Source organism: Ciona robusta, chromosome 5 (assembly GCF_009617815.1).
Source record: "Ciona robusta chromosome 5, ASM961781v2".
Lineage (NCBI taxonomy): Eukaryota > Metazoa > Chordata > Ascidiacea > Phlebobranchia > Cionidae > Ciona > Ciona robusta.
Genome location: NC_143239.1, coordinates 2208616 through 2227226, shown reverse-complemented (window position 1 = coordinate 2227226; position 18611 = coordinate 2208616). Strand labels below are relative to the sequence as shown.

The 18611-nt window shown below is 30.7% G+C and overlaps 1 protein-coding gene across 2 annotated transcripts in view; it reads left to right on the top strand.

Annotated features, from left to right (window-relative positions):
- The window catches only part of LOC149735487 (dynein axonemal heavy chain 12-like), a 49732-nt gene that overhangs the window by 9394 nt on the left and 21727 nt on the right, over positions 1 to 18611 (top strand). For both annotated transcript variants that reach the window (XM_089877660.1, XM_089877659.1), the window contains exons 16-47: positions 51 to 211; positions 727 to 912; positions 1550 to 1750; positions 2023 to 2217; positions 2584 to 2705; positions 3055 to 3283; positions 3991 to 4095; positions 4270 to 4377; positions 4800 to 4920; positions 5087 to 5216; positions 5499 to 5643; positions 5899 to 6042; positions 6453 to 6599; positions 7057 to 7302; positions 7796 to 8025; positions 8312 to 8495; positions 8937 to 9161; positions 9765 to 9953; positions 10463 to 10585; positions 11147 to 11341; positions 11661 to 11841; positions 12135 to 12278; positions 12859 to 12988; positions 13470 to 13725; positions 14053 to 14195; positions 14515 to 14671; positions 14840 to 15018; positions 15544 to 15736; positions 16472 to 16633; positions 17159 to 17356; positions 17761 to 17894; positions 18269 to 18431. In XM_089877660.1, coding sequence (XP_089733786.1) covers positions 51 to 211; positions 727 to 912; positions 1550 to 1750; positions 2023 to 2217; positions 2584 to 2705; positions 3055 to 3283; positions 3991 to 4095; positions 4270 to 4377; positions 4800 to 4920; positions 5087 to 5216; positions 5499 to 5643; positions 5899 to 6042; positions 6453 to 6599; positions 7057 to 7302; positions 7796 to 8025; positions 8312 to 8495; positions 8937 to 9161; positions 9765 to 9953; positions 10463 to 10585; positions 11147 to 11341; positions 11661 to 11841; positions 12135 to 12278; positions 12859 to 12988; positions 13470 to 13725; positions 14053 to 14195; positions 14515 to 14671; positions 14840 to 15018; positions 15544 to 15736; positions 16472 to 16633; positions 17159 to 17356; positions 17761 to 17894; positions 18269 to 18431 — 5426 coding nt within the window. The remainder of the gene's footprint in view (positions 1 to 50; positions 212 to 726; positions 913 to 1549; positions 1751 to 2022; positions 2218 to 2583; positions 2706 to 3054; positions 3284 to 3990; positions 4096 to 4269; positions 4378 to 4799; positions 4921 to 5086; positions 5217 to 5498; positions 5644 to 5898; positions 6043 to 6452; positions 6600 to 7056; positions 7303 to 7795; positions 8026 to 8311; positions 8496 to 8936; positions 9162 to 9764; positions 9954 to 10462; positions 10586 to 11146; positions 11342 to 11660; positions 11842 to 12134; positions 12279 to 12858; positions 12989 to 13469; positions 13726 to 14052; positions 14196 to 14514; positions 14672 to 14839; positions 15019 to 15543; positions 15737 to 16471; positions 16634 to 17158; positions 17357 to 17760; positions 17895 to 18268; positions 18432 to 18611) is intronic.

The following is an 18611-nucleotide window of genomic DNA, read 5'->3' as shown; positions in this document are numbered from 1 at the left end:
AATAACACAAAAAATAAATAACAAAAATAAAAATATAACGCTTTTTTCAGCCAACAAATCATTTGTGACAAAATCAAAGAAAGCTCAGGAGGAGAAGAAGAAGAATGCTCCTCGGAGGAAGAAGTTGGGAGATGAGGAAGTGGAAGAGGAGAAGAAAGATATGATGGTGACTCTGTGTTCCGCTATAATGGATGATGTCAAAGAATTCAAGGTAAAGTTTTATTTTATTTAAGTATTTTTTTATTTAGTCTTAAAATATGTCTGCCAGCATCAGCAAATATATATAATAAAATTCCTTTAAAATATTGGCAATTTTTGATTAATTTTTTTGTTGTACAGATTCGTATGGTAAAGTGTTAGGATTGGTCACAGTTTAAAGTGTTTTGTAATAAAATCATTTTTTTTACATGATAATTTATGTAATATTCTTGTTCAGAATGTTTTTGCTGTGGTGTTTTCAGTGAGGAATATTTGTATATTATATATTACTTCACTTATATGCATTTATTTTTGGGTTGTATTCCTTATATTTCAATAGTTCATGGATAAGACAACATAACTGTCTACCTATTGCTGTAAAAACCTAAATAAATATTTTTCCTAAATAATGCAAAAAATAATTAAATCTCAATGTATAGTTTTTAAAGTAAATGATAAAAGTGATACAGTTTAGAGTTTAGACAACTCTAGTAAACATTATTTTGAACTGTTTGAACTTTAATTTAGGAATACATTCCCCTCATCTCAACCATGTGTAACCCTGGCATCAGGAAGAGACATTGGATCCAGATGTCCGAGATTTATGGAGAAGATCTTACTCCGGATGCGGGTACCACACTCAGAAAAACTTTAAAGAAAAATCTGGATTCGTTCATGAATGAGTTTGATACCATTAGTGGAGCAGCCAGCAAGGTGATTTTAATTTTATTAGATATTAAATATGTTTCAAATTTATCACTGCCTGATGGGCAACAATAGGTATTATAACACCGATACTCGTGCCCGCTTATGGGTTACTACATCAGTAAATTTGATTGGTATGTTTTTTTTGACCGGGTTAGGGCAATTGCTGTTAGGTGTTTTTCTCACAGAAACAAACACCAACACTGGTAACATTGTCAAGGCTTCAAGAAGTTCTTGCTGCTATCATTGTGGGCATATGTGTCCTTGGGCAAGGCACTTATCATTCATTACACAAATTTATTAGTCAGTAATGGGTCGCCAAATATGTTTAGGATATAAAAAAATAAAGGAAAAGAATAACCAACAAAGTTGTTACGCGTGCAATCCTGTTAAAACAATAGTTTGAGTAGGGTGGGGGAAGATAGGACAGCTTTTTACTCTATTTTCTCATCCCATTTAATAGTAAACAAAAAACATTCAAAGATTTATAAAACTATATCCCTACGACTCTTATAGACCGTTGTTAATTGTTTAAAATACGATCAGGAAATTTGGATATTATGTGTTAAAGGTGTCCCATCTTCCCCCACCCTACTATATAATTTTATATTTTCTACCAAATTTTTCTAATTTTTATACAATTCAGGAATTTTCTCTTGAGAAAGCCTTAGCTCGCATGCAAAGTGATTGGGATGAGATATTGTTTAACACGTTGGAATATCGGGACTCTGGTGTTTCTATTCTCTCATCTTTGGACGAAGTACAAACTGTACTCGATGATCAAATTGTAAAAACACAAACTATGAGAGGATCTCCTTTTATTAAACCATTTGAAAATGAAACCAAGGTAAAATTATTGTTTAGTAGTGAATTATGGGTAGTGGGTGAACCCTGGATTTGGCAAGTTCTGCCATAGCACCTCAACCAAATAGAATAGGACAGTTTTATTAACATTTTTTTATACATTTTAAACCAAGTTTCATAAAATTTGGTTTAACATTGCGTAACATCTGTTCAGATCATATTTAAAACACTAAGTTACACTTTTTTATTTTGGTATGAATAAAAATGTGCCAGAATAAATAGACCATTTTATTAAAACTTTCTTAACTTACCTAGATGTGGGAAGAAAGATTACTCAACATTCAAGATACTTTGGATGAATGGCTTAAGGTCCAAGCTCAGTGGTTGTATTTGGAACCTATATTCAGTTCAGAAGATATTATGAACCAAATGCCTGAAGAAGGGAGGCTCTTTCAAACTGTTGATAAAAACTGGAAAGAAATCATGAGATTTGTCATGAAGGACCCCCATGTAAGTATTTCTATTTTATTGTAGCCAAAGAAAACTTATGTCATTTACTTGAATAAATTTTATTTATTATAAAATAACAGTTTTCATTGGTGTTAATTTTTTTATTCTTCATTTAGTATTTTTTTTACAGAAATAACCATTTTTTTGCTTAAAAATAGCATTTCTAATTTGTTGTGTGTTTATTCTCTGATAATGCCCTCATACTCTCTGGTTTAGAGCATACTATATTTGCTTATTAATTAGTTACCCGGTAACTTGCAGGCATGAGGTGTATGGTGCTACCATTATGTAATAAAATACTTTTTCATAACACTTGTTTTGTCAAATAAGAATAAATAAGCGATGATGATAGTATTCATATAACAGGTAATGGCTGCAACAGCCATGAAAGGTTTACTTCAGAAGTTGATTGACAGCAATGGATTGTTGGATAAAATCATGAAAGGACTTAATGCTTATCTGGAAAAGAAGCGACTATTTTTCTCAAGGTGATTATAGTAGCATTTATTAAAAACAAATCCATTTTTAATTTATTCAAATTATATTCACTTATCCCGCAGTTTTAAACTGAAAAACTAACTTTTTGTAGGTTTTATTTATACTCCACATGATTTATATCTTTTTATATTTCTAATATATCCTGAAATTTGAATTAAAACCAAACTAAATTGATGCCAAAATGACAACATTGAAATTGTCATTGGTATTTATTATAACCTGTTGCACAATTAGGGGTAATTTTTAGGTGCAAAGTAGAATGGAGTGCTATAGATCTTATAAATAATCTAGCCCAAACTTTGTTTACAACATTAAGCTTAAAACTAAGTTAAATTTCAGGTTTTTCTTTCTCTCCAACGATGAAATGTTGGAGATTTTATCGGAGACAAAAGATCCGACTCGAGTCCAACCTCATCTGAAGAAATGTTTTGAAGGAATCGCGAAACTTCGTTTCCTGGATAATCTTGATATACAAGCTATGTTTAGTAGTGAAGGAGAGAAAGTAGAATTTGTTGACCTTATATCAACATCTGCTGCAAGAGGATCAGTCGAAAAGTGGCTTCTACAGGTGTTGTAAAATACTAAATAAATATTTTTTAATTAAAAATGTTGTAGATTACCAAATAAATATTTTGCAAATTATATCTCATACTATCACATACAGCTCTTGATAAATTATGAATGAATGAATGAATGAATGTAACTTACTTTATCCTCGCGTGGCCATAAAAAGACAGTCGTTATCACACGGGTTTAACACCTCGTGCCAGCTTACGAGTTACCATGTATGTTACTTTGTGAGTGATTATTTTTTTTTGTTTTTTTTTCTTCATTTTTTTATGTTTGGCTGATAATTTGGACAACCCATTAGTGACCACTGGGTTGGAGCAATTGTCGTTAAGTGTCTTGCCCAAGGACACATACGCCCACAATGGTAGCAGCGACGGGCCTTGAACCCATTACCTAATGGTTACAGGCAGGCGCGCTAACCACTACGCCACGGCGCCGGACAGGACTTACACATTTTTTGCTATGCCAACTAATGTTATTCTAGTAGCTAAGTAAGTAAGTAATCATAGATTTTTCAATACTAATATTATTCAATTACATCTTTCGTTATAAAATTTTACTTTAATATTACTGTTTGATTACTTTACTACCATTGTGTATTGCAATACAATCTAATAAACCTGTTTTTTAAAATATTGTTAGCTTGAGTGCTTACATTTTAGGATTTAGTTATTTTTAGAATAATTTTTAATTTTTCTTTTAAAGGTTGAAGACATGATGTTAAAGTCAGTCCGTGATGTCATAATACGAGCCAATCAAGCGTATCAAGAAGTCGAACGACATGTATGGGTGACAGAATGGCCAGGCCAGGTTTGAATTATTTATTACTAAACATACGGTGATTTCAAAGCCTGTCGTTCCTATATTAATTACCTTCTCTTCGTTCTTTAGATAATATGATCTTTGCGATCATTTTTGAAAACATAAATGAAAATTGGGTTATGTTATGTAATAATCCTATTTAGATATTGTGATTCCTAACAGGTTGTCCTTTATGTGTCACAAATGTACTGGACAGCTGAAGTCCATGAAGCATTACAAAAGAATGGACTACAAGGCTTGAAAGATTATGTTGTTGTTCTACAACAACAGGTGATACTTTGTTTTTGTCTTTGTTTATAACAGTTGTTCTTAAAGTTTTGCCAAACCTATGGCAATGACAGTTTATTTTATGGATTACTTTTTCACTTTGTGGCAGCCTCTGAGTTACCACATTTGTAACTTTGTGGATTATTGTTGGTTTTTTTGACTAACAATTTTGGGAAAATGGCTGTAAATGTTTCACCTATAACATGTACGCTGATAACAATAGCAGCATTGAGCTTAAAACCTCTATAATATAATTTCCCGTGTTAAAATGCTAGAGATCGGACTATTGCAGATAGAACAATGATAACTATGAGTAAAACAAAAATATTTGGCTTCTTAACCCTATGATTACTTTGTCAAACCCCAAGATGCCTCAAATTTACTAAGAACCAAAGATAAAATCCTAACCATTATTTTCGTCCCAGATGAGTCACATTGTTGACTTAGTTCGAGGAAAACTTGCGAAACAAACACGTACAACACTAGGGGCACTGGTGACAATTGACGTTCACGCTCGTGATGTAATTACTGAAATGATTGGACAAGGTATAGAAAAAAAAAAAATACATTTAAAAAAAATAGTTTTAAAAAATATTATTTTTTACTTGTTTTATAAAAAAATCTGACTAGACCAATAATTTGAAAATGAAAAACGTCTTTGCAAAATTTTGTTTAAAATAGACAATTACCAGTAAGTTCATTCTTTTTAAAGGTGTATCTGCTGACAATGACTTCAACTGGCTTGCCCAGCTGAGATATTATTGGCAAAATGACCAAGCAAGAGCTCATATTATCAATGCCGACGTGAAATATGCTTATGAATATCTGGGGAACTCACCTAGGTGAGTATTAGTGTGTCCAACTCTAACAAAAAGTGTTTCCACTTTATTTTCTTTGTTTCTTTTTCCCCGATTCAATATAAAAAAAATAGGAATACAAATTTTCTATATAAACCCTATAACATTCTCTTTTTTCTGCTGTCGTCAAGGATAATGTAATACTTAAAATATTTCTAAATACCAACTTTTCTGCTATCAGGTCAGACATGCAATGTTTTTATAGAAACCTTCGTCAATTCCGCATACTGGTTGTACTATAGATTCGTCATTTTTTTTGTTCTTCAGATTGGTGATAACTCCGCTAACAGATCGTTGCTACCGAACATTGGTCGGGGCCTTTTACCTCAACCTTGGTGGAGCACCTGAAGGGCCCGCTGGAACAGGGAAAACTGAAACAACCAAAGATTTGGCCAAAGCATTGGCTGTACAGGTACATCCCACATAAATTTCAAGGATATATTAATGACATTTTTATGTTTGTTGTAATAGTTAGTTATAGCTGTTAAATGATTTTAAATGCAATAAAAATAAATACATAATAAATGTATTGTAAAGAAAAAAAACAACCTCCAAAGTTTCATATGCTTGAATTGGGCATGAGGTATGAAAAACTCGTTTAACTTTAAAAAATGATCCACTACGATTTAAAAAAGATACCTTTATTTATTGATTTTTAAAACTTTAGTGTGTTGTGTTCAACTGTTCTGATGGACTGGACTACCTGGCTATGGGAAAATTCTTCAAAGGACTTGCTTCATCCGGTGCATGGGCTTGTTTTGATGAATTCAACAGGATTGAACTGGAAGTACTCAGTGTCATTGCACAACAGGTACCTGTAATATATGATATTACTTAATAAGTAAAATCCCATCACTGTAATGCAAAATGTCAATTCGTTTCTTATTTAATTTAGACATTTTAGAAAAATAGCCTACATTTTAGTTTATATATTTACATTTGCTTTTATTTTAATTTTAAACATTCATTTTCACACTACTTTTTCTTGTTATGCCAAGATCTTATAGAATGTTTTATTAAAATTTATAGATTATTCAGTTAAAGTTTGGATGTTTTCAATAAATTACCAAACCTTTCATTAAAATTACAGGTGTTTTTAATTTTATTAAAGTTTGGATATTAACACAATATATTCAGCAGACAACTTAATTAAAATATGGAACTTTACATTAAATTAGAGATGTTTTTTTGGTATGTAATGTTAACATAAATATTCCACAGATGATGTGCATTCAAAGAGCCATCCAAGGCCATGTAGACACTTTCATGTTTGAAGGAAGTGAACTGACTTTGAAACCAAACTGTTTCGTTGCCATAACGATGAACCCTGGTTATGCTGGTAGATCTGAACTGCCCGACAATTTAAAAGTAAAGATTTTTTATTCTAACTTCTGTTGTTTAAACATAGTGCATGCGTATGTGTCTTTGGGAAAGATACTTACGGGTAGTTGCTCCAACCCAGTTGTTCCTTATGAGTAATTGTAAGACGTACATTACAAAAAATAAAAAATTCCTTTAAAAACAATCACCCACAAATTTAAATATGTGGTTACTCTTAAGCAGGCACAAGATATGTGAAGCAGAACACTTGTGTTATAACGAATGTCATTGCCCCGCCACATAAAAATAAAAGTTTTTTTAATAATAATTTATAAAGTTAAACATACAATTCTAAATTAAGATGCTTAGAAGATGTCACAACTGATTATGTACCATTTCAATAACTAAGTGTTTTACAGTAATAACAATATAAAATATTTTTTGTTTTTTTAGGTATTATTCTGTACAGTAAAAAATGATATGAATTAAACCATTCAACTTTTAGGTGTTGTTCCGTACAGTAGCCATGATGGTACCAGACTATGCTTTAATTGCTGAGATCTCCTTGTATTCATGCGGTTTTCTTGATGCGAGGAACCTATCTGTGAAAATTGTGATGACATACAGACTCTGCTCTGAACAACTGTCATCTCAATTCCACTATGATTATGGCATGCGGGCTGTCAAAGCAGTGCTTGTAGCTGCTGGAAACCTTAAACTGAAGTTTCCAGATGAAAATGAAGACATTCTTGTGAGTTTTATATAAAACATTGTTTGTTTTTTTGACTGGCAATTTTGGATAAATGACTATAAGTATCCTGCCTAAAGACATGCACAATAATAATAGTAGCAGCATTGAGCATAAAACTCGAAATGATATAACCCCTTTTGTTAATAATGCTAGAGATCTGACTAATGCAGATAACTATGTGAGTTTTATACAAAATATAAAAGAATTGTTTGTACTTATTATTTTGTCTAATTGCATGTTCACATGACTGTCGTATTGAAGGTATATACCAATACAACCAGTTTATAAGTATGCCTATAATCCCTATATGTATGTAAAATACTTTTACAAATAACTCGATAAAACACAAGCAAACCTGTACTTGCGCAGCCCTTTCCCCCTGGTTACAGTCTGTAAAAAATAATTTCACTTAAACTTAACATAACCCTCTTCTATATACAGTAAACAGCCATATTGAAACATCTAAATTTTGACACTCTATTACAAATTACAGCTTCTGCGGTCCATTCAAGATGTGAACCTTCCCAAGTTCCTCTCCCATGACATTCCATTATTCCGTGGCATTACCTCTGATCTCTTCCCTGGCGTAAAACTTCCAGAGGCAGATTATGAACTTTTCCTCAATGCTGTGCATGAGATTTGCGAGAAACATAATGTGCAGCCGGTTCCAGTTTTTCTCGAAAAAATAATTCAAACTTACGAGATGATGATAGTCAGACATGGGTATTTAAATCTTACCAAAACTGTTTATATTAAATTACTATAAATGAATGTAACTTATTTATCGTTGTATAATGTGGGAACTGCAGTAATAAATACCATTTTAATGCTTCTATATTTAAACTTATTGAACTAAAAAGATTGAAACTAAAAATAAATAACAGGATTTTCAATACTTTTTACAATATTTTTTGTTTATTACCTACTTTATAATTTAAAAAAAATAGTTTTAACTTAGACTTTTTTGGCACAATTTAATAATTAATTTTTCATTTTTTTAATATTTCAGCTTCATGTTGGTTGGTGATCCATTTGCTGGTAAAACAAAATGTCTCCACGTGCTTGCTGGTGCACTCACGCTGATGAAAGAACGAGATCAGAATGAAGAAGATCGGGTGATTTATAAAACAATAAATCCCAAAGCTGTAACAATGGGGCAGCTGTTTGGTGAATTTGACCCAGTATCCCATGAGGTTTGTCATGTGTTTGTTGTATATTTGTTGATATTCATACTCTTTATTATGGAATTAGTTATATAAGACTATATTACCATCCTTTATTGTATTTAAAACATTTGCATAGGCCTATTATATACTACACCATACTTCATTTTATTTAACTGTTTACATATAAATTATTTTTATTATATTTCTTAACGCCTGTTATTTTGCAAATTAATTACCATCTTTGTTATAAATTTAAATTATTATGTAAATTTATAACAACAAACTATTTTCCTGCTTCTGCTACCTCCATAATGAAATATTAGAAACTTTACTCTTGGTAAAAATTGCCAACAAACTGTTAGTGCAATAAAATTAAAGTTTTTTACCAGACGATCCATTTCTATAATACATTTATACTTTTATAAATACTTATGTTGTTATAAATAATTATGTTTATTTATATCACAGTGGACCGATGGTAACGTCGCAAATACTTTCCGAGAATTTTCAAGTACCGACACAACTGATAGAAAGTGGGTCGTATTCGATGGTCCTATCGACACATTATGGATTGAAAGCATGAACACTGTTCTTGATGATAATAAGAAACTATGTTTGATGTCTGGAGAAATTATCCAAATGTCGCCTCCAATGAGTTTGATATTTGAAAGTCAGGATCTCTCACAAGCCTCAGTGAGTTATATGTTTTACTATTGTTTATAGCGGATATCTAAAACAGTGGGTTCATAAAGCTTTTAGGGTCTGAAGTAATTTGAAAGCTTTACAGAAAAAATGATGGAAGGTTTCATTTAACAGTTCTGTAATTTTTTTTTCATTTTAATAATATAGTATTAAATGGGTATATACTTAACTTTTATCTAAAACATGTACATCTGAAAAAAATTGTTAGATATTCATAGAGTACATAAGAATCATAATACAGAGCTCTAATAGCCAACTTTGTGTAAAACGAATTTTATATCATAATTAAATACGTAAATTAAATTATTCGAATGTAACTTTTCTTGTCAAAATAGCCTTATTAGGTTTATAAAATACCTAGCAACAATAAAATATTTATAATTAAAATATACGTTAGAATTTTATAAAATATATGTATTTTTGTAAATAAAATATAACTTTGTGATTTTGTAAAACAACACTTTATTTGTCATTGAAATATAACAGGTGATTTTATAAAATATATGTGTTTTTGTAAATAAAATATAAAGTTGTGATTTTGTAAAACAGCAATTTATTTCCAACTAAAAAATAACTTGGTAACTATTACATCAGCCAGCTACAGTAAGCAGATGTGGCATGATCTACCTTGAGCCTCATTCTCTTGGTTGGAGGCCGATGTTTCAATCATGGCTACGCTTGCTACCACCTGTGTTAAGCGAAGAAAACGCACAACTTATTGAAGCTTTGTTTGAAACATTTGTTGACCCGACAGTGCGATTTGTAAAGAAATCCTGCAAAGAGGTAAAAAAATAAAAAAAAAGCGTTGCATTTTTGATAAATCAAACTGTATATAAATATAGTTGTTTTTGTTTCTGTGTTAAATATAGTATGTTAATCTATGCCTTTTATTTTAGAATAATATTTAACACTTTGTAAAAGGTTTTAAATAATCAGATAACACAATGGAAATGTGTTTTGACCGTTTTTAACATTAAGACACACAGTGTTTAAAAAAAATAATTTAACAAACTTAAAGTGTTGACGCACATATATAAATATATATATATATAGGGTGGGAGACGATGGTACACCTTTTTATCCTATTTTCTTTTCCCATTTGGTAGTATACAAAGAATATTAAAAGAATTAAATTCTCACGACTCCCGTAGAACGATGTTAATTGTTTAAAACTGGATCAAGATATTTAGATATTATGGGCTAAAGATGTCGCCTCTTCCCTCACCCTACTATATATGAAATGGTTTAAACAAACATTCAGAAGTTCCTTAACATCCATCTTCCATCCACAGATACTTCCAACCCAGGAACCAAATCTCATCCGTAGTTTAATGTACATGTTTGAGATGTTGCTGAAGGATGCAGCAAATGCTGATGATGCTTCAAACAATAAGAACATCAAAATATGGATCCAGGTAAAACATATTGGGCGTATCATGACTTTATCCTAGTCTGATTTTAATTCTTGATTTTAAAATCTATCTTTGTCCTGATTAATATTTGTGAATTTTTATCAAGATTTGGCATTCAGTTTTTTACAGGTAATTAGGTCAATACACACAAATTATAAAACTTTGTGCTTTTTTTTAAAAAATACTTTTCAAAAATTACCAACCTAAACTAAAGCTATAAACACTGATTTATGATTTTGGGGTGTAATTGCTCCTCAGACTATGATTAAATTAAATAATGCATTGATATATGTAGTAATAACATCTTAACATTTGTTTGGAACTTTTTAATAATGCAGTTTTTACATTCTAGTTATGTTGTCCAAATTGTCAGTTAAACATAAAAAGAAAGAAATACAAAAAAAAACAATAAAAATTAAATAAAGTAATATAAAATTATGACAAAAAAAACAAAAAAAAAATAAAATAAAGAAAGAAATAAACACCACAAAGTTAGGCATTTAGTAACTCATCCAATTTATATTATATATTCTCCAATATAATAATCTTAACTTTATATTCCAGAGTGTTTTCCTCTTCTCTGTTGTATGGTCTATTGGAGCAGTTGTGGATTTGGACGGCCGGAATAAATTAAGTGAATTTATTCGATTAGTTCAAAGTGGGAAAGATGAAGCTCATCCTCTCCCATCCTCACTTGGGAAGTTTGATCTTCCCATTCCTGATGGAGGACTTGTTTACGATCATTACTTCCAACAAAATGTAATCTAGTCAATATTTTTTTAAATTATAAAAGTTAAACAAAAATATAAAAAATATGTACAATAGTAAAACAAATTTAAGTATTTGTGATTTAGGGCGATTACCCACAATTTTAACAATCTATCTTGAATACTTTTAAAAAAAAACTTTTTAAACATGAAATAAGCTTTAGTTGCATTACTAAAATTAAGTAGTATACTTTTGTCAAAAAGGTATGTATAATATATTTTACTCTTCAGCACATTGTTAAATATCGCTTGCCCAAAGACGCGCATATTCTACTATTACTCACAATTTAATGTAAATCCTATTTCTTCAGGGTCGAGGCAAATGGGCTTTGTGGACAGATCTGATCAAAGGAAATGAGATTGTACCTGATAAATCGGTTAATGTACAAAACATTATTGTACCTACAATGGACACAGCTAGAACAGCTTATCTGCTGGAGTTATGCATCAACAACACACGGCCTATACTGTTTGTTGGTCCTACTGGAACTGGTAAATTTTTGTTTTTCCGTTTTGGTATTTTTTTACCATAATGGTTAAAGTAAGCGAAATAACTTAGGATAACCAAAACTAGTAATTAAAATGTTTGTTTTTTTATTTTTTTAGTCATTTGGTATATTTTCTACCATATTGATTATAGTAATCCGTTAAGACAACCTAAACTAAGGTATTTTGTATTCGGCCTTATCAAGTAATAAATTAACCCTAATAATTCATACCCTCTAGCTTTACATTTTAAACTAGTGTGCAGAGTTATATTTTGGAATTGTTTATTTCGTTTTCAGGTAAAAGTGTATACGTCAAAGACAAGTTGATGAACAATCTTCCCAAAGATAAATTTCTCCCAGCATTTGTCAATTTCTCAGCTAAGACAACAGCTAATCAGACTCAAGGACTTATTATGTCTAAGCTTGATAAAAGACGAAAAGGTAAAAATATCGTACACTTTAACTGTAAAATATTAGATAGGGGCCGGAGAACAGTGGTTACAGCATATCTCTTTTAACCAGAAGATACGTTTATACAAGGTTCATAGCCTCAAAATCTGTTGCACATACATCTACATACTGGTAACTCATAAGCAGGCACAATATCTATAAACTTGTAGACGTATGTTTTCTGACATTGCTCTGTTATGTAAAGTTATATAGTGTAAAGTGTCATTTTTTTATTCATTCCTTCATTAAATATGCTGCTATTTATTTAATCAGGCCATAAACGAAAATAATGAAGTATTTTTAGAATATATGTAAGTTATAAATACATGTAGAGTTCTGTGGCCAAAAACACTATTTTCAAAGCACATAATGTTTCTATTTGAATAAGAGACTAACAATGCCATTTAGGCGAAATATATTTCTCTATTAATAACTAGTGGTTGGACTTGATTTTTGTTGGTTACGTTTTCGTAGCACAAGATCACATAATGTTCATGTAAAATTGTATGGTCTATTAAAAAATTTCAAAGCACTTAATAGCTTATTTAATACATGCTAACTTGTATCTCAGGTGTGTATGGGCCACCAATGGGAAAACAATGTGTTATATTTGTTGATGACATGAACATGCCAGCACGTGAGGTGTATGGAGCTCAACCACCTATTGAATTACTCAGACAATACTTTGATCATGGAAATTGGTAATTTAATGTAACTTTTGGTATTAAGTTAAAGGCTTTACTAGTTTTAAAATGTCTTTTGTATAAATTACTTAATACTTTGATCATGAAAATTGGTAATTTAATGTAACTTTTGGTATTGTTTTAAAGGCCTTACGGGTTTTAAAATGTATTTTAAGTTAAGTTTTGTATAAATGCATTTGTATTGTATAAATTGTTTGCATTGTATAAATATTGCAAAGTGTTTCAAGTTGACCAAAAGAAAGAAGAAAAAAAGGGGTGTTTAAATTTTTGTTCTTTTTTTTTACAAATCACACCAACTTTAATGTGCATTCTTATGTATGAATTCAAATTAAAAATAAATCAAAAAAAATTGGCAAATTCAAAGACTTTTCCTATATTTACAAAAAATATTCTTAAATTTTAAAGTTTTTTGTAAACATTCTTTTTAAGACTTTTTACACATTCTTGCCATTAAATATTCTTAAATTTAATTTTTAAGGTACGACTTAAAAGAAACATCAAAAATATCTCTTGTTGACATCATAATTGTGGCTGCCATGGGACCACCGGGTGGGGCTAGAAACCCGGTCACGCCTCGTTTCACACGACATTTCAACGTTGTGTCGACACTTGAATTTAATGATGATACCATGGTGAAAATATTCACGACACTCATGGCAACTCATATGAAAGCTCATGAGTATCCAAGTGATCTTCATACTGTATCACAACAGATTGTTCATGCAACTATGAATGTAAGTGTTGCAGTAATTTAACCCTTGTAACCACGAGATATTGAATTTGATGCTTAAAACTGTATAATTGTGGATACATGTGTCCTTGAGCAAGATATCTAACAGTAATTGCACAAACTCAATGATCAATTACAGGTTTTCTAAGTTTTCAGACAAAAATATCTACCTGTAAAATGCAAACCTGGTCTTATAAACAGGCATGAGTTGTATAAAATGGACAGTGTGTTATAACTTTGACTTGTTATACATTGTGTTGACTTTAATTGATTCAAGTACACAATATATTATTTGTATGTTAAATTACTCACAATATATTCCACCACACAGGTATATAAGCAAGCCATGGAGAACCTGCTTCCCACACCAGCCAAGTCACATTACACTTTCAACCTTCGAGATTTTTCAAGAGTTGTTCTTGGATGCTTGCTTGTGAAAAAACAAAGCATTGAAAATAAGAAAACGTTCATAAGGTTTGTCGGCAAACACAATTAATAATTTAATATAGTTACAGCAAGTTTTAACGAATGTTATTTGCTGTTAAATCCATTATCTTGTTTTTTCTTAATTATCTTTGTTATCAAAAACATAAAAATTTGTTCTATGTTTTATGTATATTGCTCAGGTTCTATGTCAAGGCATACCAGAAGACCTGGTATTTAGGCCTGGGTTGGCCCCATACCCAAACACCTAAGACATATACACTAGCCGATAGAAATCATGTTAGAAAATTGCATGTCTATAGTTTTTATTCAATCATAACAGTTAATATGATCTTGTGTGAACTTGCAGACTATTCGTTCATGAAGTGTTCCGAGTATTTTACGATCGCTTGGTTGATGCTACAGACCAGTCCTGGCTTTATAATCTCACAAGAACAATTGTTAAAGATAATTTCAAAGAAAATTACGACACGTTGTTTGAACATCTGGCACAACCTGCAATGCCTGTGAGTTACTACAATTATTTTTTAATTACATATATTACATTTAAAAAAAAACAAGTTTGAATTGGCATAAGAAAGTTTATAAAAAAAAATGTTTCAATTTGCATAAGGAAATTTATACATGTACATTGAAAAACGTTTTTAAAAATAAGAAATTACTCTTCAATCTAGCTTTGTGAAGATGACATGAGATCTTTGGTGTTTGGTGATTACATGAATATGGATGCGGAAGGTGAAGATCGTTTGTATGAGGAGGTCAAATCAATTGATGATTTTACTGTGGTGGTGCAACAAAGTTTAGACGAATATAATCAAACACATAAAGCTCAAATGAACTTGGTGGTGTTCAGGTTAGTAAAGTGTTCTATACCAAGAGTCTGCTTTTTACATGACTGAAATTATACTATATCTTAATTTTGATTTATTTCTTTTTATAAGAAGGCAAAAATCATATTATTAAAAAATACAGAAAAATGCTATAGATATAGCATTATTCTCGCAACTGAAGTGTTTTAGGGAATCATAAATGTATTAATATATCTACATTAACACTTGTACTTGCACACACCAGACTGGGCAAAATTGTGCTTATATAAAAAAAGTTATGGTAAAACTGTTGTTTCGGCTTCAAAAGGAAGTTTTACCACTTATATTTAAGAAACATCAAATAGTTTTTAAACCATGTTATCTAAGTAGTTATAATGACATCAAATGATAATTTGTACTATTTTTAGATACAACCTTGTGTTTTACACTTTAACATTTTTTTTTATTACTAGTCTATACAATAATTTAATTTTTAAAGTGTTAATCTGATAAACGAAGGTTGTTTTCCCACCATTTAATGTGTTAACTAATAACTGTTCATGTACCAGATACCTTCTTGAGCATTTATCTCGTATCTCACGTGTGTTGAAATCTCCTGGTGGAAATGCATTGTTGGTTGGTGTAGGGGGGAGTGGCAGGCAATCTCTCACCCGATTGGCCACAGCCATGGCTGGTATGAACCTGTTTCAACCGGAAATTTCAAAAAGTTATGGAATCCCAGAATGGAAAGAAGATTTAAAGGTGATTTAGGTTTACATAAAACTATTTGTGTTAAATAATATTATTCTATCGAATGGTAAATAATATAATAGGCTCGTTAAATGTGATATATTTCATGAATTTGGCCTAATTTAGAATTCATATTGTTTGAAATTCTTGTTCGAACATAGCAAAATTAAAATACATCAACTGCTACTAAATATACATTCTCTTTAAATAAGAGACTGGTAACGCATATTTAGTAATGCTTGCTGTAATACTACTCATTAATACAGTGTTTTTCTAATAATTTTTTTACAAGTGTTTTGCTGATACTAAAAGTGTTTTTTTAATGGTGTTTTGCTGATACTAAAAGTGTTTTTTAAGTGTTTTGCTGATACTAAAAGTGTTTTACAAGTGTTTTGCTGATACTAAAAGTGTTTTATAAGTGTTTTGCTGATACTAACAGTGTTTTACAAGTGTTTTGCTGATACTAAAAGTGTTTTTTAAGTGTTTTGCTGATACTAAAAGTGTTTTACAATTGTTTTGCTGATACTAAAAGTGTTTTTTAAGTGTTTTGCTGATACTAAAAGTGTTTTTTAAGTGTTTTGCTGATACTAAAAGTTATTTTTAAGTGTTTTGCTGATACTAAAAGTGTTTTTTAAGTGTTTTGCTGATACTAAATTGAAAACAATTATTATTTTGTTGCTATCACATTATTTTAGAATTTAGTTTAAAAAGTGATCAAAATTTTTTAAAAATGATTATGTTTTGTAGAATCTCCTCCGCTCGGCAGGAGCACAGGGTAAGAAGACAGTCTTCCTGATCACTGATACTCAGATCAAGGATGAATCGTTCCTTGAAGATGTTGATTCTCTTCTCAACACAGCAGAAGTTGCAAATCTTTTTGCTGCTGATGAAAAACAAGAACTGATTGAGGTATAGGAAAATATAATAACCTCATTTGTCTGATTACGGTAGCAAAGATTTAGAAATATTTTAGACTAAAAAACAAGTTAGAGCGACAAAATGCTTCATTGAAATATTCAGTTATTTTTGTGTTTGCACTACAAACAAGCTCGAAAAATGTACTTTTTTATCTTTCTGTCTACTGATATTTGTTTTTATTCCATTTATTTTGCTTTTTATGACAAAGTATATATATATAGAGTCTAATGAGTGTAACTTTTGGACAACTCATTAGTTACCCCTGAGTTGGAGCAATTGCCGTTAAATGTCTTGCCCAAGGACCCAATGGTAGCAGCGACGAGTCTTAAACCCATTACACTGCCAACTTTGCACTGTACTGCATTCTCAAACAGCATAGGTGTTTATTATTCTGCAGAATGCATTGTTATATTGAGGTGTTTATAAATACAGTGATTTCTAATATTCAAGTAATACATTAGCAAATCTGTCTTTTGGAATGAAACAACCAACAATGTTCTGTTTTGCACTAAACAGGCTGTACGACCAGTTATGGCACAGAATGCTGGAGCAAACACCGATTTCTCTCCTCTTGCAATGTTTTCATTCTTTGTGAATCGTTGCCGTGACAACCTGCACGTCATAATCGCCTTCTCACCAATTGGAGATGCTTTTCGTAATCGTCTTCGTCAATTTCCTTCACTTATCAATTGCTGTACTATTGACTGGTTCCAGGTAATATAACAGTACAATATAAAAAGCATCTATATGGGGTAATGTACCAACTCTGGCCTATCTTGCCCTAGGACCTCACCCATATAAAATAAAAAAGTGTTTGATTTGGAAAATTCCTAAAATATTACAGATAAATTTTTTTTTTTTATGAAAGTAATATACATTAAGAGTACATCTAATAATTTACTACCTATCTAGAAATTATTTTTTTTGTGTTACTACAGATGTGTATCCTTTAGGTGTGTTGCAGCACATCAAAATATTAAAAACCTATATTTTGTACAACATATTCCAAATTTTTTTAACGTTATAATTGAAAATCTTAGCATGTTTCCCAACAGAACAGTGTATCGCAACATAACTGTCATTTAAAATATTGCTGTAAAGGATTTTTATTTTTTCAGCCATGGCCAGCAGATGCATTGGAACTTGTTGCGAATAAATTTCTTGAAAATCTTGAACTATCAGACCATGAGAGAAAAGAAATTGTTCCAATTTGTCAACATTTTCACACTTCATCTAGAAATTTATCTGAATCGTAAGATTTGTTTACATAATTTATAAATTGAAAAGCTAAAATTTAAAACCTAAAAATTTGTTTTTAATTGTTAAGGTAATGAAAGGAAAATAAGCGGACATTAAAGTTTTCCAATTTTAAAAGAAATAACTTTATTTATAATAGTTTAAGATTATTTATATGTTGGTTGACTAGTTCATGATTAAATGTCGCGTATTTATCCTAGCATGACATGAGTTACTCTTTGCCAGTGATTGTTTTTTGTTTATTTGCTTATTTGGCTGTCAACTTAAACAACCTATTAGTGACCACTGGGTTGGAACAACTACCATTAAATGCCTTTAACAAAAAAAAAAGAAACATTTTTGTTTATGTTTAAAATTATTTTTTTTAAGATTCTTGTCAGAAATGGGTCGCCACAATTATGTGACTCCAACTTCATACTTGGAGCTTATTGCTTCGTTTAAGAAACTTTTGAATGAAAAGCGTGAGACTGTATTGAAGGCAAAGAAGAGATATATGGGTGGACTTGATAAATTGAAGTTTGCTTCCGCACAGGTTGGCTTTGTATTTAAAATCACAATGTTTTTTGTTTTTGCTGACTTTTTGTCTTCTTCTTTTTATATGATTTTTTGTCTAGTTTTTAGATGAAATTAAATAGTTGGTGTGTAAATACATTGTGTTTGATTATGGTTTAACTGTATTTTTTGGGTGAATTTTTGTCTTTGACTTATTATT